General features: G+C 42.9%; 1 protein-coding gene across 4 annotated transcripts; it reads left to right on the forward strand.

The window, feature by feature from the left end:
• The first annotated feature begins 828 nt into the window (after positions 1-828).
• LOC134030787 (integrin alpha-M-like) lies at positions 829-21,662 on the forward strand. Of its 4 annotated transcripts, XM_062474090.1 has the most exons (31): positions 829-898; positions 3,635-3,740; positions 3,868-3,962; positions 4,071-4,141; positions 4,584-4,698; positions 6,449-6,576; positions 6,693-6,835; positions 7,011-7,161; positions 7,846-7,996; positions 8,504-8,577; positions 9,411-9,531; positions 9,766-9,899; positions 12,355-12,495; positions 12,658-12,870; positions 13,832-13,965; positions 14,567-14,709; positions 14,818-14,969; positions 15,065-15,190; positions 15,284-15,357; positions 15,590-15,731; positions 16,002-16,100; positions 16,261-16,340; positions 16,438-16,521; positions 16,652-16,730; positions 16,815-16,913; positions 17,234-17,314; positions 17,568-17,678; positions 18,517-18,630; positions 19,382-19,492; positions 20,358-20,471; positions 20,708-21,662. In XM_062474090.1, exons 1-30 carry the CDS (start codon positions 859-861, stop codon positions 20,460-20,462), a joined length of 3,417 nt encoding a protein of 1,138 aa, XP_062330074.1. In that variant the 5' UTR covers positions 829-858; the 3' UTR covers positions 20,463-20,471; positions 20,708-21,662. The 4 variants fall into 4 exon arrangements, with proteins under 4 accessions (XP_062330074.1, XP_062330073.1, XP_062330076.1 ...); XM_062474089.1 differs by having other exon boundaries at positions 20,358-20,731; XM_062474092.1 differs by lacking the exons at positions 18,517-18,630; positions 19,382-19,492; positions 20,358-20,471; positions 20,708-21,662 and adding an exon at positions 18,104-18,169.
• Positions 21,663-25,021: the final 3,359 nt, after the last annotated feature.

Here is a 25,021-nt window from a genome sequence, read left to right on the forward strand (position 1 = left end):
GGACAATAGCAGAAGTATAGACGAAATACGGGAAATTGTATCACATCTTTTTTCCATCCCAATTCTATTTTTAATTCCTTTCTAACATAGAATTCATTCAAGAACTGCTGTTTAATGTTCAAAATCCGGTTTAACCTGGCCCCCCCACCACCAAACATTAGAGAATCAACCTCATCCAACTGTTTTAAAAGTAATCTCAAAACATGGTTGATAAATAACCAAAAATGTGATCACTAGTGGGTAAGCAGTAGAACTTGTATATTGGGATTGTATTTATTTATTTATTTTAAATTTTTGTATTTATTGTCAATGTTATGTTTGATATACGTTAATGCCTTTTTTAGGTTGTATAGCCTTTTTCCCTCTGGCAGAGGGACTGCCAATGGAAATGAGCCTTTTGGCTATAACTGGGTGCATTTACATTTTAATGTTTATGAATGTACACTGTCCCTCTTGATCAAATAAACAAATTGAAAAAATAAAAAAATAGAGAAAATGTAACTTGAGTATAGCAATGCTGTATCACCAAATGTACTAATATTCAAAAATATTATTTTATAGTACTATTACATAAAGGGCCTGATAAACGACATGTTTCATAGATGAGACACCACATATTTCAAACATTAGTTTTCATTACTACTGTATGATCTAAAACATGTATAAGTTATTGTAACACCAAAGTCTAAGGAACCAAAAACACAACTAAATGCACTTGCACAATCACACACGCACACACACACACACAGACACACCTTTCCTTCCTACATCATCATGTTTGCTCTAGTGAGTTTCTGTTTCTGTGGTCATAGTTTGTGTTCCTCTGGGCCCTGCAGGTCTGTCCTCGAGCTCTGGACCATGGCATGGACGTTCTCCCTCTTACTGTTCTTGGCGGCAGGTAGGGGAACCTTCAAACATCCTCCCTCTGTCCTCCTACTTCCACGGGGATTACTAACATCAAATATGGGATTTCAGATTTGTTATCATCAGAATATCTTGGCTGAGGCTCTTTTCAGATGACTAGAATGTTAGAACGAGAGGGCATTACTGTTACCAACAATATAAACGCACTTATGTTTACACATACATACAATAGCCTATATACACACATATATTATACACACACATATATACACATGCACATACATACACACCAACATTTATACACACTTCTACCGTTGAAATCCTAAATGCAAATCAAGCTGTAATTATTGCACCAACAAAACATGTAGCTATAAGTATCAGGAAGGTATTAGTTTGAACGAGACAATTCACATATACATCACCTATAAAAAAATACAGACCAACACACATGACAAGTCCAAACTAAGTGTTGATTTACAACCTTTTCTGACGTGAAAGTATTTCAAATGTTACGGTAATAAGAAGCTCGCTGGAACAAGAGTAGGACAGTGTTCCTCCCATGTGTGTCTTCTGTGAGCACACAGGAAGATTAGAAAGGGTTTCTTATGGAAGTTTGGATGTTTCTAAAGTTATGTATTATTGCTATAGCTCATCTCACTTCCTCGTGCCACAATGAAAGTTTCTCAAGAGTTAGTCACATTTAATATTGATACTAATTATCGATACTAGATACTAGCATGATGTGTAGTTAGTCCACAGTTGTGGTTTTTCCTTGAGGGACGAGCAGGGGTGGGGTTAAAACCTTATACATGGACAGCTACACCCAATAATGTTTTGGCTGCTCGCAATGTTTGGGGCTATCTCGTTGTTATGATCAGTGATCTATGCACTTTTGTAAAGCTCTCTCTTGGAAGTCTGCTAAATGCATAAATGTAATGTAATGTAAATGAGTGGTACTTTCAAACTTAAAGTTTTATTTTATATACCAAAATATATGCTACAGAATGTATCTCATGCAGTAGGTGTTGTCCATGGGATGAATGATCATATGTAGTTGAGGTGATCAATGCCCTTTTAAGGCTGTATAAAAGTCAAGACGCTAGTAGCGACACTGAACATGACACCAACCACTTCCCTTAATTTTGGTTTCTAGATACTTAAGTGTGTGTGTGTGTTTGGGGGTGGAGTGGGGTGTTTGTTCATCGGTGATGTCATCATGTCAGTCAGTTACTTGTGGCAATAGGATATCTTGCCAAAGTTTCCAAATGAAAACGCCACATTTTTAACAACCATCTGTGGAAATATGGGTGAATAAACAATCTTTCACTTTTTGCAGACACTTTTCATCCAAAATGAGAGGAATTTGAATCCGCGATCTTATGATTTGAAGTGAAATGCTCAAACCCGACCTACACCTATCCCTCATATCATCAGAGATGTATACACTAGTGCTGTGAATGAATGATGAATGAAACAAGCTCGGTTAAAGAAATCCGATATTCTGGCTATCTTCAGCAGACTCGTATCTACAAAAGGCAGTCCTCCCTGACGTGTTTGGTGTAGAATGGAGTGAAATACAACATTGTGAACACTCACTGCCAGTGAAACACAGGAAAAAAGTTAGAGCTTATTTGTCACGTGGTTCCGGTAGCTCCCTGTAGTTAACCCTTGTGTTATCTTCGGGTCATTCTGACCCATCAGTCATTGTGACCCACCGTCGTATTGCGACAACTTTACCGCATACAAAAACAAAGTGAAGCATTTTCTTTTAACCGTTGGGCTGTCTCAGACCCCCCACATTGTGAAGGTTAAAAGAAAATTATTTTTATTTGTTTTTGTATTGGGTAAAATTGGGTAAACACAACGATGGTTCGTTATGAACCTTTGGGTCATGTGACCCGAAGGCAGCACGAGGGTTAAACAAAACCCCACTGCTGTCAACCTGTTTGAATGGTTTTCGGCGTGATAGACAGCAGCACCATCTCGATTCACGGATGCGAATTCTCCGCCCCCTCGTCAAAGCCAGGCAATGTGGAGGGAGTCAGGTGGCTGAGCGGTGAGGGAATCGGGCTAGTAATCCGGGGGAATGTCCCTGTACTTACTGTAAGTCGCTCTGGATAAGAGCGTCTGCTAAATGACTAAATGTAAATGTTGCAATGTTGTTTTCAATTTAAAAAAAACATTTGCACTAACTAAGCAATCCAATCCACTTTCCTATGTTGATAAGAGCATTAAAATGAGAAAAAATAATGGGACAAAAAGAAATCAAGGGACATTTAGAATAGATAAAAATGGCTATTAATTGCGATTAATCGCGAGTTAACTGACATTAATGCGATTAATCGGGATTAAATATTTTAATCGTTTGACAGCACTAGTATACACACATCCTTCACTCAAGTAGTGCTTATGTAAAAGAAGTGTGGGCTCTGACATACGTAAAAAGTATATATAAAAAGTAGCCATTACTACACCTGTTTAAGTATCATGCAGGTAACTGCACCTCACATCAAAGAGAGATGAGAGAGGGGAAGAGGAGAACAGAGAAGCCTAAAAAAGAGTAGAGTAAAGCAGAGCAGAGTAGAGTCATCATCATTTACTCATCAATAAGGCAAACCTATAAATAAAATATTTTTTCAACCGTATGAAACAGTTTTTTTCACATTCAGAGAAAATAAAAATCTACTTAAATACAGTAACAAAGTATTTTGTTACTTCCCATCTCTGCATATCATACAATCATCATACAATTGTGTTGTTTTCTGGTTAGTGCTGCAAGGCTGTTTGGCTTTCAACATGGAGTCTGTGGCTTGGAAGTACCTTAGCAGGCCGGCCGCTGGGTTTGGATACCAGGTGGTGATTAGAGACAGCAGCAGGTATGAGCACACAGTCTGAGAAGTACATTTACATTACATGCAAAAAAGCTTTCCAGGTTGTGTGATTTTCAGTTAGATGTGCTGATCCTGCTGTATGTTGCTGAACATGTCTGTGCCCTGGCTGCAGCCTGCTCACCAGCGCCCCATTAGAGCAGGATGGAGACAGGAGAGGAAAGGTTTACAGGTGTTCGATCAACTCCTGTTCTGAGATATCTATACCAGGTAAAGATCCTGTACTGAGACGATCTGCTCTTTACATAATCATGTTAAGCATATGAGGTGAATCAAAGCGTTTTCACGATGTGTAATCCATAAACATGTTTCCCCTAGTGCCCAGTCACGCAGTCAACATGTCTCTGGGTTTGACAATGACAAAGAATCCAACATCCCAAACCACCATGGTGCGTCCAGTCTTTATATGAGTGTGGGGATGGTATTTTCAATCGTTTCAGTTTTTGCTATGAGATCAACACTTAGAACAACACAATGTGTGAACAAATCTATCACACTTTGTGTGAACACAGATTAGATCAGAGATTACACAATGCTCGCCACATTTCACAAATGTGTTCTCCCAAACACGCGCCACTTAGAGGCCACGCTTTCAGGTAGACAAAGCTGATGTCTTTTACTGAAGTGGTGAATAATAAGTCCACTAAAAAAGACCTAACATTTCCATTGGCTGTAGGCTACTGTGAATTTTGAATTTGCCAATCCCAATTTCCTGTTTACGTCAACCAATCCCACACTGCTTCCTGATTACGTCAACCAATCCGACACTGTTTCCTGTTGCCACACATGCTCACCTACCACAGGTCAGCCTGACTATCCTCTCTGTTCCAGGTATGTGGCCCAACCATCCCTCGAGAGTGTGATGCCATCACCACCTACAACGGCTTGTGTTTGGAGATAAATGGAAGAGACTCCCCTGGTCCTCCTCTCCCTGCCTCCCTAGAGGGTAACCACGGAAACATCCTCTGTCCTTCCATTAGTGTTTGTAACGTCTTCATTTAGCAGATGCTTTTATCCAAAGCAACCTACGGGGGGATTTGAACCTGCGATCTCTTGATCTGCAGTCACAAGCTCAAACCACTGAGCTTTACTGACCCCCTCTGTCACACAATCATTGTTTCATAAAGAGAAATGATGTTTCTGCTAAAGTTTGAGATTAGTGAGGATGTCTCCACCTGTAAATACCTGTGTTCATGTTTTGATGAAAAAACGGATAATTCGCTCTTCAGTGGGATGCAGAGAATGTGTGTTGCATCTTTCATGACTAATGTCATCACGACCTCTGATGTCATCAAGCCCTCTGATGTAATCACACCCTCTGATGTAATCACACCCTCATGTGAACAATTCTAGTCCAGTTTTTCAGGTTTTCAAAGATGAATCATGTCCAAACTAAACACTGGCACACGGTTTAGACAGGTGTTCCTGACAGGTGTTCCTGACAGGTGTTCCTCACAGGTGTTCCTGACAGGTGTTCCTGACAGGTGTTCCTGACAGGTGTTCCTCACAGGTGTTCCTGACAGGTGTTCCTCACAGGTGTTCCTGACAGGTGTTCCTGACAGGTGTTCCTGACAGGTGTTCCTGACAGGTGTTCCTCACAGGTGTTCCTGACAGGTGTTCCTGACAGGTGTTCCTCACAGGTGTTCCTGACAGGTGTTCCTGACAGGTGTTCCTGACAGGTGTTCCTCACAGGTGTTCCTGACAGGTGTTCCTCACAGGTGTTCCTGACAGGTGTTCCTCACAGGTGTTCCTGACAGGTGTTCCTGACAGGTGTTCCTCACAGGTGTTCCTGACAGGTGTTCCTGACAGGTGTTCCTCACAGGTGTTCCTGACAGGTGTTCCTGACAGGTGTTCCTGACAGGTGTTCTTGACAGGTGTTCTTGACAGGTGTTCCTGACAGGTGTTCCTGACAGGTGTTCCTGACAGGTGTTCTTGACAGGTGTTCCTGACAGGTGTTCCTGACAGGTGTTCCTGACAGGTGTTCCTCACAGGTGTTCCTGACAGGTGTTCCTGACAGGTGTTCCTGACAGGTGTTCCTGACAGGTGTTCCTGACAGGTGTTCCTGACAGGTGTTCCTGACAGGTGTTCCTGACAGGTGTTCCTGACAGGTGTTCCTCACAGGTGTTCCTGACAGGTGTTCCTGACAGGTGTTCCTGACAGGTGTTCCTGACAGGTGTTCCTGACAGGTGTTCCTGACAGGTGTTCCTGACAGGTGTTCCTGACAGGTGTTCCTGACAGGTGTTCTTGACAGGTGTTCTTGACAGGTGTTCCTGACAGGTGTTCCTGACAGGTGTTCCTGACAGGTGTTCTTGACAGGTGTTCCTGACAGGTGTTCCTGACAGGTGTTCCTGACAGGTGTTCCTGACAGGTGTTCCTGACAGGTGTTCCTCACAGGTGTTCCTGACAGGTGTTCCTGACAGGTGTTCCTGACAGGTGTTCCTGACAGGTGTTCCTGACAGGTGTTCCTGACAGGTGTTCCTCACAGGTGTTCCTGACAGGTGTTCCTGACAGGTGTTCCTGACAGGTGTTCCTGACAGGTGTTCCTGACAGGTGTTCCTCACAGGTGTTCCTGACAGGTGTTCCTCACAGGTGTTCCTGACAGGTGTTCCTGACAGGTGTTCTTGACAGGTGTTCCTGACAGACCCCCTGCTGTCTGCCTCCCTCTCACGTCTCTCTGTGTTCGCTGTGTTTCCCAGAATGCCCTGGGAAGACCGACATCGCTTTCCTTTTGGACGGTTCAGCTAGCGTCAACACCATAGACTTTGCTAAAATGAAGGTTTTTGTCAAAGATCTGATCCGTACACTAGTTGGGAAGGATACCAAGGTGAGACTTTGTTCTTCTGCTTTGTTTTAAAAAGGGAATTTACAGGAAAATGTATTGATTAATATCACTGTCTCACTTTGTCAATGTCTGATTCCAAACATTTTCTCATTTTGCAGTTTGCTGTGGCCCAGTACTCATTTACTTGCACCATTCATTTTAATTTTCGAAATTTTCTACCTCAAATTTGGGAAAGACAGATTGATATGATAAATCAAAAGGGTGGAGGTACCAATACTGCTTCTGCAATCCAGAAAGTTGTGTAAGGAACATTTAACAGACGTACACACAGTAGTAGGCAACACACACATCAAACACTTGAAGAAAAACAAATGGGGATGTGTTTTATTGCTTTCATTAAAGGGGCCTAAACTAAATTAATTCCAAGAATCAAACATATTTATGATCGCAAATCCTCAAATTGTTTTGATTTCTAGTGATGAGGTATTTTCAGTTAGTGGGGGGTCGAGTGATGGAGCGTCGAAGATCCTGATCGTGATCACAGATGGAGAGTCTCAGGATGGAGGCAACCTCCCGTCAGCTACTTATGCAGCTAACATCAAATCTATTGTTCGATTTGCTATTGGGGTAAGACATAGCAGACTGTCTGATAAAAGTAAACAAATGTTGGGCATAGGTCTAGCTCAGTGGTTAGAGTACTTGTCTGCAGTTTAAGAAGTTGCAGGTTCAATTCCCCTCCCTGATGTTGCTTTTGATTAAACAAATGAACACATTATTATTATGATTTTATTGCATATAAAAATATAGGATTCAACATTTGCATAGACGCTTCGGTGGCCCTTAGCTTTGTGTTTTTCAACCTGGGTTTTTGACTTCCCTTGGTACTGGGATCCACACAGATGTTCTTTGAATACTTGATGCTTTAGAACAAATTTTCTGCACAGAAAAGTTATGTTTTAACCCTTGTGTTATCTTCGGGTCATTCTGACCCATCAGCCGTGTGACCCACCGTCGTATTGCGACAAATTTACCTCATACAAAAACAAAGTGAAGCATTTTCTTTTAACCGTTGGGCTGTCTCAGACCCCCCACATTGCAAAGGTTAAAAGAAAATTATTTTTATTAGTTTTTGTATTGGGTAAAACTGGGTAAACACAATGATGGTTCGTTATGAACCTTTGGGTCATGTGACCCGAAGGCAGCACAAGGGTTAAGCCATCAAACCGTTCACACATAGTGAAAACTGTGAAAGGAAAAGTGATGCTTCTCTGTGGATAAACAGATGTAGTAAACTATCTGTGTTCCTCCCAGGTGGGCTCTGCCTTTAACAAACAAAGCGCCAAAGACGAGTTGGACACAATCGCCTCACTTCCTTCTCAGACACATGTGTTCCAAGTGAGCAGCTTTGAAGCGCTTAACCAAATCAGCAGAACTTTGCAGAACAGCATCTTCAATATCGAGGGTAGGGGTACTCTGCACTTTAATACCAGGAGAAACACTAAAACATAGGCCTACAGCATCTGCAACAACACCTTTTATACACCATTCAATATGTTATTTATTGTACTGTTTGAACAGTTTGAAACCACAGGACAATGTTCCTCAGGTTGTAAAGTAACATAAAATACTAAAATGTTCACTCTGTGATAGTTAACTTGTAACAGTACATGAAGACCACACAGTGCAGTCTATATTGATGATTAGTAATACATTCTTTTCATTTCTGGAGTGTACAGTATATCCTGTCTGGAGTGTACAGTATATCCTGTCTGGAGTGTACAGTATATCCTGTCTGGAGTGTACAGTATATCACAGGACTGTAGCGAGTAGACGGGACCACTGAACGGCTTGCGGTTCAAAGCTGTGGTCCGTCGTTGATGAGCTGTGTGTGTGTGTGGTGTGTGTGTATGTGTGGTGTGTGTGTGTATGTGTGGTGTGTGTGTGGTGTGTGTGTGTGTGTGTGTGACAGGCTCGCAGGCTGCAGGAGCGTCACTGGAGATGGAGATGGCACAAGAAGGATTCAGTGCTGCGTACATTCCTGAGGTACCTCAGCAAGTCACTACAGCGTCACTACAGCGTCACTACACTAGATGTCACTACAGCGTCACTACACTACATGTCACTACAGCGTCACTACACTACATGTCACTACAGCGTCACTACACTACATGTCACTACAGCATCACTACACTACATGTCACTACAGCGTCACTACAGCATTACTACAGCGTCACTACACTACATGTCACTACAGCGTCACTATAGCATCACTACAGCATCACTACACTACATGTCACTACAGCATCACTACACTACATGTCACTACAGCGTCACTACAGCGTCACTACACTACATGTCACTACAGCGTCACTACACTACATGTCACTACAGCATCACTACACTACATGTCACTACAGCGTCACTACAGCATTACTACAGCGTCACTACACTACATGTCACTACAGCGTCACTATAGCATCACTACAGCATCACTACACTACATGTCACTACAGCATCACTACACTACATGTCACTACAGCGTCACTGCAGCGTCACTACAGCGTCACTACACTACATGTCACTACAGCGTCCAAAAAACACTTGACTACTATCAGATTTTGTTTTACTGTACAGCACTTTTTGTTTCACCATGGATTTTAAAGTGCTTTATAAATACATTTAGCTTGCTTGCTTGCAGATAACATGAAACCGAATGTGATTCAGGATTAGATTTTTTTTTACAATGATCCTAATGACAGCTACGTTTCCACAGTGCTGTGTTTTCTTTGTTCCTGTTTCCTAACCGTTCGTTGCAATTGACAAGAAACAACCGGGAATGTCTTTCGCTGTTCGGTTAACATCGCTGCTTCTGTCAGGGAGGATATCATATAGGAACTGTTGGAGCCTTCCAGTGGAAAGGAGGATACCAGTCCTACGTGAAAATAGACCATCAGCCCACCTTCCAGAACATGAAGGGAGAGTCTGATAGCTACCTGGGTAAGAGTTTGAACAAAAAATCTCACCAGAAATTGGCTCTCTGAAAAGTCGCTAGATTACGTGATGACGTAAATCCAGTCCTAGTTGGGCCCCTCATCCACACCCAGCTCAGATCATTTGGCAGAATTGTCGCCAGTCGCAAGATGAGATCTTTTTTATTTCATTCCGTCCTGCCAAGTCGACAATATGTTTTGGTGAAAAACATGAATTCTTCCCCACTCACTGTCTCCGTAGGTTACTCCATGAGCACTGCGAGGACGAGGTTTGGCACGTTCACGGTGGTGGGTGCTCCCAGAGCGGCTCACAGGGGCCAGGTGATGGTCGTGTCCCCGGGGAGAACCGACCAGACTCTACAGTTTACAGGACAGGTCAGTGTGCTACCGGTTAAAGTGCTCATGATGTAAAATAATAAAGTACGACAGAAATACTGAACTAAGTAGTAAAATAAAATAGTAAGTAGTAATAAAATAAGGATTTGAACTACCACAAATCTGCATTTTGGTTGTTTCACCTCTTGCAGGTCCATGTTAAAGGTGTTTCACCTCTTGCAGGTCCATGTTAAAGGTGTTTCACCTCTTGCAAGTCCATGTTAAAAGGTGTTTCACCTCTTGCAGGTCCATGTTAAAGGTGTTTCACGTCTTGCAGGTCCATGTTAAAGGTCTTTCACCTCTTGCAGGTCCATGTTAAAAGGTGTTTCACCTCTTGCAGGTCCATGTTAAAAGGTGTTTCACCTCTTGCAGGTCCATGTTAAAGGTGTTTCACCTCTTGCAGGTCCATGTTAAAAGGTGTTTCACCTCTTGCAGGTCCATGTTAACCTGTTTACGCTCCTGTTTCGCCCGCGAGACAAAAATGCTGCCTCCCCCTTCCTCAGTTACGACGCACTAAATTCTAACAAATATATTTTTTAGACGCTACACATGTTATACATCGTTGGAAAGCTACGATTCTTGTGCTTCCATTGAAATAAACCAATTCAAGATCAAGTCACAATAGCAAGCAAAGTCAACGTCTTTTTCCGGTGAACATTCCTTCAACAATGCCAAAGAAAAAAGTTGTACTCACCCTAAGTTGTTCAAATAGGTCCAGGTGTGCAAATCATGCCATCAAAACTTGATCTGCGTAAGTCCCAAGGGTTCAAAGTATCTAACCATGTAAAGTAATTCGTCCAAATACAATGTTTTACGTTCATGAATAGCCATTATCCTTTGTTTCATTATGCAAGTTAGCCGACGGAAGAAACAACTTGTTCACATAAAAGTGTTATTTTGTCCGGTTTATCAACGGAGTATTTACAAAATGAAGGTCTCAAAATGTCCGTTGAACCCTCCCCTTTTGATTGACACCTTGTTCGACCCAATAGGAGCTTCCATGCCCCGTTGACAGCCCTCTAAAGCCAACTAGGTCTGTGCGTCCTGCCCCCCCCCGCCCCCCACCCCCCACACTCGTTCTAAACAAATTTCTCGAACTGGCTTCGACTGGCTCTGAAATTAGCTCGTTAGCCTTGTAGCTGACAGCTAGCTGAAAATGCCAATACCTCATTTGTATGCGTCTGTGGAGCCTTCAAAATAACAGTCGATTGCGCAATATGGTTGACAGAATCAGTGTTCTTTGTGCGCCAATCCTTGGAATCAGATAAAGCACTCCAATGTGTTCATGCTTCAGTTTTTGTGTTTCAGTATTACTAATTAGGGATTTAGCTATTATATATGATATTTCTAAGTACCAGAGATGGGCCAGAGATAACAATTATGAAAAATAATACCTTTTTATTTGACCTTGACCTTGGTTACAAAGGGTCATTTTGGAGTCTCCAAAAGACCCTTTTAGAAAATTCCTGGATGTATTCTTATAAAAACATGTGTCAAATATGAATATATTGTGGTATTATGTTTGACTTTTGATTTGAATTGGGTAAGGCTTCAACCTGTGGTCCAATTTAGTCTTCCAGATAATACCTACCACCTCTAGGCCTCTTCAGGCCTCTGTTTTCAAAATAAAATCTAGGCGGAAATAGAAATTTTCACTTTCCTTGTGTTCAAGCTTCTATTACTCAACACTAGAAGGACTGACAGGGGTCCTGACAACAGGGGACATAACTTCAGAGTGTCAGCTTTCAAAAGAGATCATTTACATGCATGTACTCCAAATGGTTCAAGAACAGCTTCCAATTTACTTTGGGTATGCTGTTTAGGCGTTTTCAGGCAAATTTAACAGGAACATGAAAAGGTTAAAAGGTGTTTCACCTCTTGCAGGTCCATGTTAAAAGGTGTTTCACCTCTTGCAGGTCCATGTTAAAGGTCTTTCACCTCTTGCAGGTCCATGTTAAAGGTCTTTCACCTCTTGCAGGTCCATGTTAAAGGTGTTTCAACTCTTGCAGGTCCATGTTAAAGGTGTTTCACCTCTTGCAGGTCCATGTTAAAAGGTGTTTCACCTCTTGCAGGTCCATGTTAAAAGGTGTTTCACCTCTTGCAGGTCCATGTTAAAAGGTGTTTCACCTCTTGCAGGTCCATGTTAAAGGTCTTTCACCTCTTGCAGGTCCATGTTAAAGGTGTTTCAACTCTTGCAGGTCCATGTTAAAGGTGTTTCACCTCTTGCAGGTCCATGTTAAAAGGTGTTTCACCTCTTGCAGGTCCATGTTAAAGGTCTTTCACCTCTTGCAGGTCCATGTTAAAGGTGTTTCACCTCTTGCAGGTCCATGTTAAAAGGTGTTTCACCTCTTGCAGGTCCATGTTAAAGGTCTTTCACCTCTTGCAGGTCCATGTTAAAGGTCTTTCACCTCTTGCAGGTCCATGTTAAAGGTGTTTCTGTTTGTGTGTCCCTCAGATTGGGGCGTACTTTGGGGCGGTGGTTTGTGCGATGGACGTGGATGGTGATTCCTACTCTGACCTGGTGCTGGTGTCGTCTCCCATGTACACACAGAGAGACAGAGAGGGAATGATATTCATCTGTACCCTTACTGAGAAGGTATTTAAAGTATCATGCCCTATAATATTCAGCTTTACACTGGCTTACACATCATTAGACGAAAAACTAATTTGAATATTCCACAACCATCAGATCAATTGTTGTTTTGGTCATATGAAATTGATAGTAGTCAAACTCTGTCAACTTGTTTTTTTGTTCCAGAAAGGAGTGTCCTTTCCTGGAGGACGTGAGAACATGTTGCAGGGGGAGGCAGGAGAGAGGAGCAGGTTTGGCATGTCGCTCGCCCCTCTGCCGGACCTCAATAACGACGGGTTCAACGACCTGGCGGTGGGAGCTCCTCTGGAGGATGACGGCCAGGGGAGCGTCTACATCTTCCACGGGCAGAGAGGCGGCATCAACAACCTCTACTCCCAGGTACAACCTCTACTCCCAGGTACAACCTCTACTCCCAGGTACAACCACTACTCCCAGGTACAACCACTACTCCCAGGTACAACCTCTACTCCCAGGTACAACCTCTACTCCCAGGTACAACCTCTACTCCCAGGTACAACCGCTACTCCCAGGTACAACCGCTACTCCCAGGTACAACCTCTACTCCCAGGTACAACCTCTACTCCCAGGTACAACCACTACTCCCAGGTACAACCTCTACTCCCAGGTACAACCTCTACTCCCAGGTACAACCTCTACTCCCAGGTACAACCTCTACTCCCAGGTACAACCACTACTCCCAGGTACAACCACTACTCCCATGTACAACCTCTACTCCCAGGTACAACCTCTACTCCCAGGTACAACCTCTACTCCCAGGTACAACCACTACTCCCAGGTACAACCTCTACTCCCAGGTACAACCTCTACTCCCAGGTACAACCTCTACTCCCAGGTACAACCTCTACTCCCAGGTACAACCTCTACTCCCAGGTACAACCACTACTCCCAGGTACAACCTCTACTCCCAGGTACAACCTCTACTCCCAGGTACAACCTCTACTCCCAGGTACAACCTCTACTCCCAGGTACAACCTCTACTCCCAGGTACAACCTCTACTCCCAGGTACAACCTCTACTCCCAGGTACAACCTCTACTCCCAGGTACAACCTCTACTCCCAGGTACAACCTCTACTCCCAGGTACAACCTCTACTCCCAGGTACAACCTCTACTCCCAGGTACAACCACTACTCCCAGGTACAACCTCTACTCCCAGGTACAACCTCTACTCCCAGGTCTGTGTGAGGAAGTCAATTTTGAGAAAAGGCACAGGTGTGAAAAATGTACCTTGGTCTAGGAAGCAGCCAGAAGCTCTGATGTGACAACAGTGTTGCACATCAGTCTGCGTCATGATCACTTCTGTTCCTCCTCCACGGTAGAGAATCGCAGGGTCTGAGGTGCATTCTGGGATGAAGTTCTTTGGCCTGTCCATCAGCCAGTCGTCTCTGGACCTCAGTGGAGACACTCTCCCGGACATGGCCGTGGGCTCCAAGGGGGCCGTCATCTTACTCAGGTGTTTCTAGAGTTTCTGAAGCAGATAACTCAGGTGTTTCTAGAGTTTCAGAAGCAGATGACTCATGTGTTTGAGAAGCAGATAACTCGGGTGTTTCTAGAGTTTGAGAAGCAGATAACTCAGGTGTTTCTAGAGTTTCGGAAGCAGATAACTCAGGTGTTTCTAGAGTTTCAGAAGCAGATGTTTCTAGAGTTTCAGAAGCAGATAACTCGGGTGTTTCTAGAGTTTGAGAAGCAGATAACACAGGTGTTTCTAGAGTTTCAGAAGCAGATAACTCGGGTGTTTCTAGAGTTTGAGAAGCAGATAACTCAGGTGTTTCTAGAGTTTCAGAAGCAGATGTTTCTAGAGTTTCTGAAGCAGATAGCTCAGGTGTTTCTAGAGCTACCTGCCTGTAGGTTTTAGCTCCAGCACTAATCTAGCACACTTGATTCTAATGATTAGCTGGTTGTTCAGGTAACTAGTGTTAAATCAGGTCAACTAAGTGTGGTTGGAGCAAAAACCTATAGGAAAGTAGCTATTCAGGAACAAGGTTGGTTTTAGAATTTTTGAACTAAATGTTTTGTTGATATATTTTTCTTCATGTTTTGTATTCATGTTCCAGGTCCAAACCCATAGTGACCGTGAATGTTGAAGTGTCTTTTAACCCGACCAGAATCTCCACCAACCACTCAGACTGTGTGACCCCTCTTCCTCACACCGCGACAGTCTGCTTCACCATGACCCCGCACACTCAAGGACAAACAGGTTCCTTTCCTGGACTCATTTGTTTTGATTTGCATCGTAACGTAGTTTGCAGTTTACCTTCACAGCCATGAGTGTGTGATTGGAGCCTAATCTGAACTGTTCTTCCAGCTCGAGCGCAGGTTAATTACACGTTGACACTGGACGCAAGACGCAAAGCGCCCAACTTCCGTGCTTACTTTCAGCTCAAACAACGACAGGACACAAACATGGTCATCCTGGACCTGAAGGAGACTTGCAACAAACACAACTTCTTCGTTGAGGTGGGTGTGAGACCTGTGTGTGTGTGCCTGTGTGTGTGTGCCTGTATGGTGGGGGGTTTTAGGGATAAAGATCAGAATGTGTACTCTCTCTCTAGGCTTGCCCGGAGGACTCTCTCAACTTAGTCCACAATGAAGTTTCGTTCAGTTTCGAAGGCTTGCCTTCCTCAGACTCTCTCTCTCCCAGCCTGCTCCAGGGCTCCACCACCACCTCCAATCACCCGGTCAGTTTCTCCCTGGTCTCGGAGCTGTATAACCCTTATTTCAGGACCGTTCAACATCAATTAAACCATTTAACATATTCTCCCATCCTACAGCTGGACTTTGAGATCAACTGTGGATCTGATAACAACTGTATCGACAACCTCAAAGTGGATTTTAATTTTACTGGGTAAGATCACTGGATCATCAAGGAAACCAGCTGATTTAGGATGGCTCACAGGGTAGCGCGCATACCGTTCAGGCTAGCGCAGGGGCCTGGGTTCGATTCTAGCCTGGGCAATTTCCTGTATGTCCTCGTCTCTCTCCCTCCCTGCTCTCCTGTCTCTCTCCAACTCTCTCTGTCGATATAAAAAAGGCCAAAAGAATATCTGATCCTTTTCAACCGTGTGTGTGTCGGTCAGTTCCTCTGAGCTGAGGGTAGGAATCGACGACGTGCTGAGTCTGACCGTGTCGATGGAGAGCAGGGAGGAGAACTCCTATAACAGCCGGGTGGTCCTTCGCTACCCTGCCGGCCTCTCCTACAGACACTTCACCCCCGTCCAGGCAAGCCTGCTCTCTGCTCCACAAACACATCCTGAAGAATGATCCATGTGTTACTGAACAGTAATGATAAGTGTGACAGCACGACGGTTAAAAGAAAATGCTTCACTTTGTTTTTGTATGCGGTAAAGTTGTCGCAATACGACGGTGGGTCACAATGACTGATGGGTCAGAATGACTGATGGGTCAGAATGACCCGAAGATAACACAAGGGCTAAAGAATGATGTGTTACTGAACAGTGATGATAATGTGTGTGTGTCTGGCTGTGACAGGGGAGAGTGGAATGCAACTCGTTAGATAGTGAATCTGAAGGAACGACAGGAAGAAGCGAATGCACCATCAACAAGCCCATCTTCAAGACCAACAGCAAGGTCAGTTCTTCACATCACATTTGCCTTTTTCTAAAACTGTATGATGAAACCTACGCCGCTGTGTTCATCCATGACAAGCTACATCAACACTCTTACTGCTTTAGAACAGGCTTCAGGGTAAAACATGTACTCTTTCAATTCTTTCTCTGTGTCTGTCTAGGCTGTCTTCACCATCTCCTATGGAATAGATAGAAACAGTCAGTTTGACCCCAGGGTGAACTTCAGTGCCAATGCCACAAGGTCTGATTGGCTGTCATAAGCTCACATACGTTCTGCAGTGTTATGATGTGTGTGTGTGGCTGTACCTCCACTAACGTCCTCATTCAAATCCCTCCAGTGGAAACGTTCATGCCGCAGGGAGTGACCTGTTCATACACAGAGACATCAGGGTGCAGTACAGCATTTATGTGTTGCTTTCCAGGTGTGTGCTACTCCTTTATCAAAGTGTAAATGTTTAAGTAGAGAGATATTTAGATAAATGGGTGTATTTGATTTATTGGAATCTACTTATGGAGTTTTGTGATTTATAGTTTTTGACTTTGTTCGTTCAGAGTTGAGGATTCTACCAGCTACATAAACTTCACTGCTGAGAAAAACGATTTGCAGAAACCTGTGTTGCAGTCATTCCAGGTGTGTGAGGAGGGTCTCCACCATCGCTTCACTGGTTTTAGAACGTAATTCAGGAATGATACAACTCCCTTTTCTCTTTCTAAGGTTTTAAACTTTGCCAGAGATTTCAACCTCACCGTGATAATCAAGGTGCCCATGCAGCTTGGTGAGACAGACATCTGGGTTGACTCCAGAGGGATGCAGGTGAGAGGAATGAATAATCACCAGCATTTAAACCAGGGGGTTTGGGTTTGATTTCAAAAGCTTTTTGTTTGTTTTTTACAGAAATTTGACCATTAAATATATATTTTTCTTAATAATAACGGGGGGGGGATTAGTCATTTTCAAAAAGTGGGCAGTACATGTACCAGTGGTGTGTAATGAAACCTACGCACCTGGTTTAAACAAGTGTTGGAACATATGAATACAAGTGGGTTGTTGTCATGAGTTGTTATGAAGCCAAGATGTCTGTTTATGAATCAACACGTCACGTTGTTCTGCATAAAAAACTATTTCTGTCACAGATTCCAGGATGCAAAAGAGGAAAAGATGAGGAACCAACTGTCAGAGACTTTGTGGACAAGTTGAAGAGAAAATCCCCTCTGGTGAGCAGCAGGAATCTGAGTCCTCCAGAAAGGACACACCTTGTATAGCTGTTGTGACCACGTTCCGTTGATGATAAAAAAATAAAATAAAATGTTTTAATGGTGTTGCCCTTTTTACAAGTAATATCACAGAGGGCTTCACATAAACACAATTTATAAAAAAAATCACAACATGTTTTTAGTTAGTCATATCGACAGCAAGCATGGTGTGAGTGTCCATACAGACATAAAGCTGCTGTCTGTACGTGTGCAGGACTGTGCGGTGGCCAGGTGTGGCGTGTTCACCTGCAGCGTGTTCGTGAGAAGAGACGACTCCCTTGTCTACAGCATCTCTGGAAACATCAGTTCAGGATGGATACAACAGGTAACACAGCTTCAATCTCTCCACGAACATATCGTCAGATATACCTGCTGGTTTGATAGATCATGTTACAGTAGCCTTTCTCAACCCTGGTCCTCAGGGACCCCAGTCCTGCATGTTCTAGATGTTTCCCTGCTCCAGCACACCTGAGTGACCCCTGTCCTGCATGTTCTAGATGTTTCCTGCTCCAGCACACCTGAGAGACCCCAGTCCTGCATGTTCTAGATGTTTCCTGCTCCAGCACACCTGAGTGACCCCTGTACTGCATGTTCTAGATGTTTCCCTGCTCCAGCACACCTGAGTGACCCCTGTACTGCATGTTCTAGATGTTTCCCTGCTCCAGCACAACTGAGTGACCCCTGTCCTGCATGTTCTAGATGTTTCCCTGCTCCAGCACACCTGAGTGACCCCTGTACTGCATGTTCTAGATGTTTCCCTGCTCCAGCACACCTGAGAGACCCCAGTCCTGCATGTTCTAGATGTTTCCCTGCTCCAGCACAACTGAGTGACCCCTGTCCTGCATGTTCTAGATGTTTCCCTGCTCCAGCACACCTGAGTGACCCCTGTCCTGCATGTTCTAGATGTTTCCTGCTCCAGCACACCTGAGAGACCCCTGTCCTGCATGTTCTAGATGTTTCCGTGCTCCAGCACACCTGAGTGACCCCTGTCCTGCATGTTCTAGATGTTTCCGTGCTCCAGCACACCTGAGTGACCCCTGTCCTGCATGTTCTAGATGTTTCCTGCTCCAGCACACCTGAGTGAACGGGTCATTATGAAGCTCAACAAAACAAGCCAAGTAGTTGATTTGACCTCAGACCTGTGAGGTGTTTCTGTCCTTCAGATTGGCCTGATGTCCGGCCAGTTCTCTCTGACCAGCACGGCCACCCTGGACTACGACAGAGACCAGTACATCTACGACTCCCAGGACTCCAAGAACAACCCTCCCATCCAGAAGGTACGGTAGCCATCATCATCATCATCACTTCCTTGTGTCCCTTAGCATGACACACTGTGTTTGTATAGTGTGTGAGTGTATAGTGTGTGTGTGTGTGTGTGTAGTGTGTGTGTGTGTGTGTGTATAGTGTGTGTGTGTGTGTAGTGTGTGTGTGTGTGTGTGTGTGTATAGTGTGTGTGTGTTCGGACTCATGGCTGGGATGTTGTCCAGGTTATCTGTCTGAAACACTGCTGATGTTTGAGTCCTTCCTGGTGTGCAGGTAGAAACACTGCGGATTTTTGAGTCCTTCCTGGTGTGCAGGTAGAAACACTGCTGATGTTTGAGTCCTTCCTGGTGTGCAGGTAGAAACACTGCTGATGTTTGAGTCCTTCCTGGTGTGCAGGTAGAAACACTGCTGATGTTTGAGTCCTTCCTGGTGTGCAGGTAGAAACACTGCTGATGTTTGAGTCCTTCCTGGTGTGCAGGTAGAAACACTGCTGATTTTTGAGTCCTTCCTGGTGTGCAGGTAGAAACACTGCTGATGTTTGAGTCCTTCCTGGTGTGCAGGTAGAAACACTGCTGATGTTTGAGTCCTTCCTGGTGTGCAGGTAGAAACACTGCTGATGTTTGAGTCCTTCCTGGTGTGCAGGTAGAAACACTGCTGATGTTTGAGTCCTTCCTGGTGTGCAGGTAGAAACACTGCTGATGTTTGAGTCCTTCCTGGTGTGCAGGTAGAAACACTGCTGATGTTTGAGTCCTTCCTGGTGTGCAGGTAGAAACGTACGTGGAGGTGTTTCCTGAGGTGGACCTGACTAAGGAGATCGTGGGCGGCTCCCTGGGTGGGCTGGTGCTGCTGGCGTTGATCTCGGCTGCTCTTTATAAGGTAATCAGGATTGCTATGCTTGGTCTTTATAAGTTAATCAGGATTGCTATGCTTGGGTACGGCTGGGTTACTTTTAAAGGTCCCATGACATGAAATGTTCACTTTAGGAGGTTATTTAACATTAATATGAGTTCCCTAGCCTGCCTTTGGTCCCCCAGTGGCTAGAAATTTCGATAGGTGTAAACCAAGCCCTGGGTGTTCTTCTCCGCCTTTGAGAAAATGAAAGCTGAAACGCTCGGTTTTGAAAAGAATTTGAAGAATTCTTTACAAAGAATTTGGCCCACCAATGAGAAAATGAGCTACGGCCGTGCAAGCGCGATATTGGTTTTCCTCGAGACATCATGGCTTGCAAACGACCGAAGCATGGCAGTTAGCCCCGCCTCTTTCTTGCTCATAGCATTTAAAGCTACAGACACAGAAACAGCACGTCCTGAGGAAAGCTCATTCTGGGACTTCTCGTAGTGGCTGTAATTCTGCACCAAGGATGAATTTCGGGAAAGAAACGTCAGATACAGTATTAGGGGACAACTAAGGCCTATATAAAAGCATCCAAAAACAGCATGTCATGGGATCTTTAAGCATTGCACATTCAGCCTGTGTGCTTTCAGAGGACACCATTTTTTTGTAGATTCACATTAGCAGGTATGAAACAATTACAATTTACAAGTGGTTGTACAAAACAGTGCAATACCATTATACTGAAAATACTGCTTTTAGAAGTTAAGGATTATATCTTAAGGATGACTTATGTCTCTCACTGTCTCTTTCTACCTCTCTCTGTTTCTCCATCTTTTCCTCTATCTCCTCTTTCTCCCCCTGTCTCTCTCTCTCCTCCCCCTCTCTCTCCTCTCTCCATCTCCCCCAGGCTGGGTTTTTTAAGAGTCAGTACAAGCAGATGTTGGAGAACTCGGGTGATCCTGAGGGAGCGGACCCTGAATATGAGAACACCGTGCTGGAGGAGAACAACTAGTGGAGCTAGCTGCTGCTGCCATGTCATCCATGAGTGTGTTTGAAGGAGACAAATGTCTTAGTTTTTCTCGATTGCTAAGACACATTTCTTGAAACAGTCACCCATTTTCTCAAAACTGTAAACAGAAAAAGAAATCTTAAAACTAAATTTCCAAAACCTCTGACTCTTCTGGCAAAATCAAACACTTGCCCCTAAACCATTTGACTTGTGCTCAAAATCAAACAATGCTTTCAGATCATAAACACAGCAAATCAATATATAAACACTATGGAGCAATCATTAGACACAACACAAAAATTTGAAAACACAGCATCCAGGGCATGTACTTACATGTAAAGACAAATTTGTTTATGTATACACGGTAAATTCATTTACGTAGCAATAAAAAAAAGTTAAATTTTGGATTAGGAAAAACTGGATTTTGGTCTTTCAACACCTATTGACACTTCTCTGCTGTATGATTATGTTTAGCTGTGTTCTGCTCCTCTCTTTCACCAACCTTCTCTGGAGGAGGGGATCCCTCACTCCGTCTCTGGAGGAGGGGATCCCTCACTGAATTGCTCCTCCCAAGGTGTCTTCCATTTTTTCTCTTCTAGTGAGTTTTTCTGGGAGTTTTTCCTTGTCTTCCTTGAGGGTTGAGGTTGGCTGAGGGGCAGTTCTATGGGCGTATGTGAAGCCCTCTGTGACATTGCTTGTAAAAAGGGCTATACAAAGACTGTACATTTGAACATATTACATGGGTGCAGAAGTGAAGCGGCTCAGGTTGGGCTGAACTCTCTGTCCAGACTCCCTCATACTGAATCCATGGTTGAGCAGGTCGAAGGGGAGGTTCTAGACCATTTCATTAGGGGGGCCAAACTGGGGCCAGTTTTACTGTTAAAGGGGCCAGTTGTACTGTTAAAGGGGCCAGTTACATTAAACATTATTGTTTTCATATAGTTTTCTTCACTGCACTGCAGGCATTAGCAGGCAAATTAGTTTCAGGTTTCGGTGATTGCGTTTAAAATGTAAATTTTAGTGTGTTCTTAAACACCATGGGAAAAACTGCAAGCCTAACTGTTGTCTTTTAGACAAGCTTGTGGCACATTATTGTATTCTGTATTATGACCACTAGGTGGCGACATGGGCCGTTAAAAAAGATGCAGAGGAAGTAATTGGCTATATGCACTCAACAGTTATTGGGTGTGCTTTGCCTTCGGCAAGGGCACAACCTTTGTTCTCTCACATATATATTTATTTATTATTTATTTTCGCCCCCCTAAGGATCAGTCAATATTTGGACTACATACACAACGGCGGTGTCAAAAGGTTCGTCTTGTTAGCGATTGCGTTGGTTGTATTTTTATTTACATTCCGTTGCATGGTTTAAGTAGAAATTGCGTTTTTGTGGTGAAAAGTGAAGCTAACGGTGGCTAATTTGCTAGCCACAGTCACTGACGTTACTAACGTCACTACGTCACTAACGTCACGAAAACACGCGTGACTACCTGTAGCAGAACATTTGTTTCGCATCTGTTAACTTGGGGGATAGCTAGGCTAACTATAGCTTTACTGCAAGGCAGCTGCAGAAACGCCACAAGCAAAGAGGCCAGGGTGATAACTATTTACTCATTTTACTTTGTGATGTGAAACACAATTATGAAATGTAATGTACAATATTAGCTGATATTATTAAGAAAGTAGGCCCACATCTACTTTCGGAAACGGTAGTCTACTATTTCACTGAAGCATTAGCATGACATTAGCCTCTGTTGCCCGGGCAACACATACCACAGTGGTCTATGATGCATCTGTTTTCAATCGTTAAAATAAACATTCCTCACAAATACATTTTCTTTGTAGGATTTACTATGACATTACATTACAAGTAAACGATTTGTTGGTGAAATTATCATTACAGTACCTGTGGTTTCAAACCAGTGTTGCTCATTGCAACGCTGTAGCCTACACGAGACACTACAAAAACATCTACACAGCTGTTTAGGAAGTCAAACGGCGACAGAACATGTTCGGCACTCCCCTTACTTAAATCAAAAGTCTTTCAATAGGTGAAACTATCTGACTACTAACCTGAACTTCATTGCCACAGCCTAAACTTTGTCAATCTGTTCATGAAAATAATTAATTTCAGCCTAAACCGTACAACGGAACGTTTAATCGAATTCAACCAACGCAATCGCTACCAAGACGAACACAGTAGTAGTCTAGTACTGTACTGTAGTAGTACAATTTACCGGGGCAGCTTCTCCACACAGGGCTATATCGCATTTTGCGTTGTTACTGACAATGATCGCTACCAGTGAGCTTTTTATGAATGAGCGATTTTCCACTAAATAAATGTCAAGCTTATTTACGTTTTTGGGGGCATATTTTCAGTTAGCAGATGGTACTGTTTGAATCGCGATTCTATCTTCTGCCGGTAACGTCGTAGAATAATCTTCAAAGGGGGTTCTTTATTAATGAATGAATGCAATATAAGTAGGCTAAATGCCTGAAAATATCACGAGAAGGGAAAACTTAAAAGGACGTTTAAGTCATAGAGATTAGGTCAATTTTTACACCGGTCTGCCAAATGTATTCGTTTTGATTCAGCTATGAGGCTGCCTCTTGCAGGGGAAATGAGAAGACATCATATTTCATTCTACACTTCACTCGTATTTTGAGTTGTAAATGAGCAGCAAAAAAAAGATGCTTTTAAATCTATGTAATATTTATACATAATAAGTAGGCCCTATGCATTTTTATATAAAATATACAGGAATATCAGTTGTAAAAATGGCATTAAAATCCCTGTACAACCGACGCAAGCAAGCACACCCTACAATTTCCCCAGAAATTGTACCCTCTCTAGTTCAGTTTGTATCACTATTGTACAATAATAATTAAAAATTAAAAATAATTTAAAAAAATCAACAGTTCTTCAACTTCCCCCGGAAATACGTATCACCATTTTGGGAATACGGAATCGTTTTTATTATACTTTGTCAGCCTTTCAAAACTTTTTTCGAAAATATTTTTCACACACAGTGAAAGGAGAGGAGAGAGGAGGAGAGGGAAGAGGAGAACAGACAAGCAAAACCAAGTTTTCCAACCTTTTTTTCGTAACTTTTTTTACACACAAAGTGAGAGGAAAGATGAGAAGAGGGGAGAGAAGAACAGAGAAGCCTAAAACAGAGTAGAGTAAAGCAGAGTACAGTAGAGTACACAGAATAGTTTAGTAGAGACCTCATCAAGTACTCATCAATTATGCAAAGCTATAAAATATATATATATATATATTTTCAACCTTTAAAAAAAAAATTGACCTTTGTAAACTTATTTTAGCAAAACTTTGTTTATATTATATATTATATAAATATTATTTCAATCTTTCAAACCTTTTTATATATATTTTTACATATTTTTTCAAACTTTCTAAAACTTTTTCACACGCAGTGAAACCGAGGAGTAAAGTAGAGCAGAGTACAATAGAGTACAGTAGAGTCCTCATCAATGATGCAAACCTATTTTATTGCAAACCTAACTTTTTTTCAACAAAAAAAAATCGAAAATATTCTTTAAACCTTTCAAAACTTTTTTTCGAAACTGCAGGAATATTACCAACTACTTTGTTACTTTGATTGGATGTAAAACGTGAGTTTATCTGCAAAAGTGTCCAATAGAAAACAGAGCGGTGTGTAAATGCTGCAAGACCCTTACTGACTGAACGCAATTAAACATTACATTAACGTTAGGTAATGTCAGCTGCAAACCACTCTATTAAACCGCTATATTACACAATAAGATTGTTATTTCAGTGATACGGTAAAAAAATTAATTGGTCTTAACTCGGCCTCTCTCCCTCTGTCTCTCGACCCCTCAGAGTCTTGGTCTTGACTCGGTCTCGATACACTCTGGTCTATAACAATGGATATAACTATTAAAGGAGGTAAAGGACTTGCTAGCTAACCAAATCCCTTTATACAAACACCACACAGAGAGAACAGGGACATTGTCCTTGTATTAAGGCACACAAGGTGTATACAGAATAAACAATTATTACATACAAAATGGACACTAAACATTTCTTCATAAAATATTTTCCTGCATGTCAACACCGATGCTATAATCAGTAAAGGTGCTGGTCACAATTCATCAAACCAAAATGAACTTTGTACCTCATTGAATATGGCATGTATTTATAGTATCATTCGCCTGTTTTTGAAACACACGTTAGATGCGGTTCTGTGCTAAAGCAGCCCTTGAGTCTGTCTACAGTTCAGAACTGGCAGGGCTCGACAATAACGATGGCCCGGGGCCAGTAAAAAGTAACGTCGGGACAGTTAAACTAGCAACTCACTGGCCCGATCGGGCCACTGCAAATTATTGATTGAAAAAAAAATTGCATTGTAAAAGTTAACATCCTTCATATGTTTTGCTATCTGCTAAATGCATAAATAACTTTGCAGCTCGTGGGGCGCACAGTTGGCAAATCAAGAGTTGAGGAGTGACGAGTGGTTGTCAAATTGTAATTCTCTAATCTCGATACATTTAACAACAACTGGCGCGAGACAATAAAG

The sequence above is a fragment of the Osmerus eperlanus genome, chromosome 12 (genome assembly GCF_963692335.1).
Source record: "Osmerus eperlanus chromosome 12, fOsmEpe2.1, whole genome shotgun sequence".
Lineage (NCBI taxonomy): Eukaryota > Metazoa > Chordata > Actinopteri > Osmeriformes > Osmeridae > Osmerus > Osmerus eperlanus.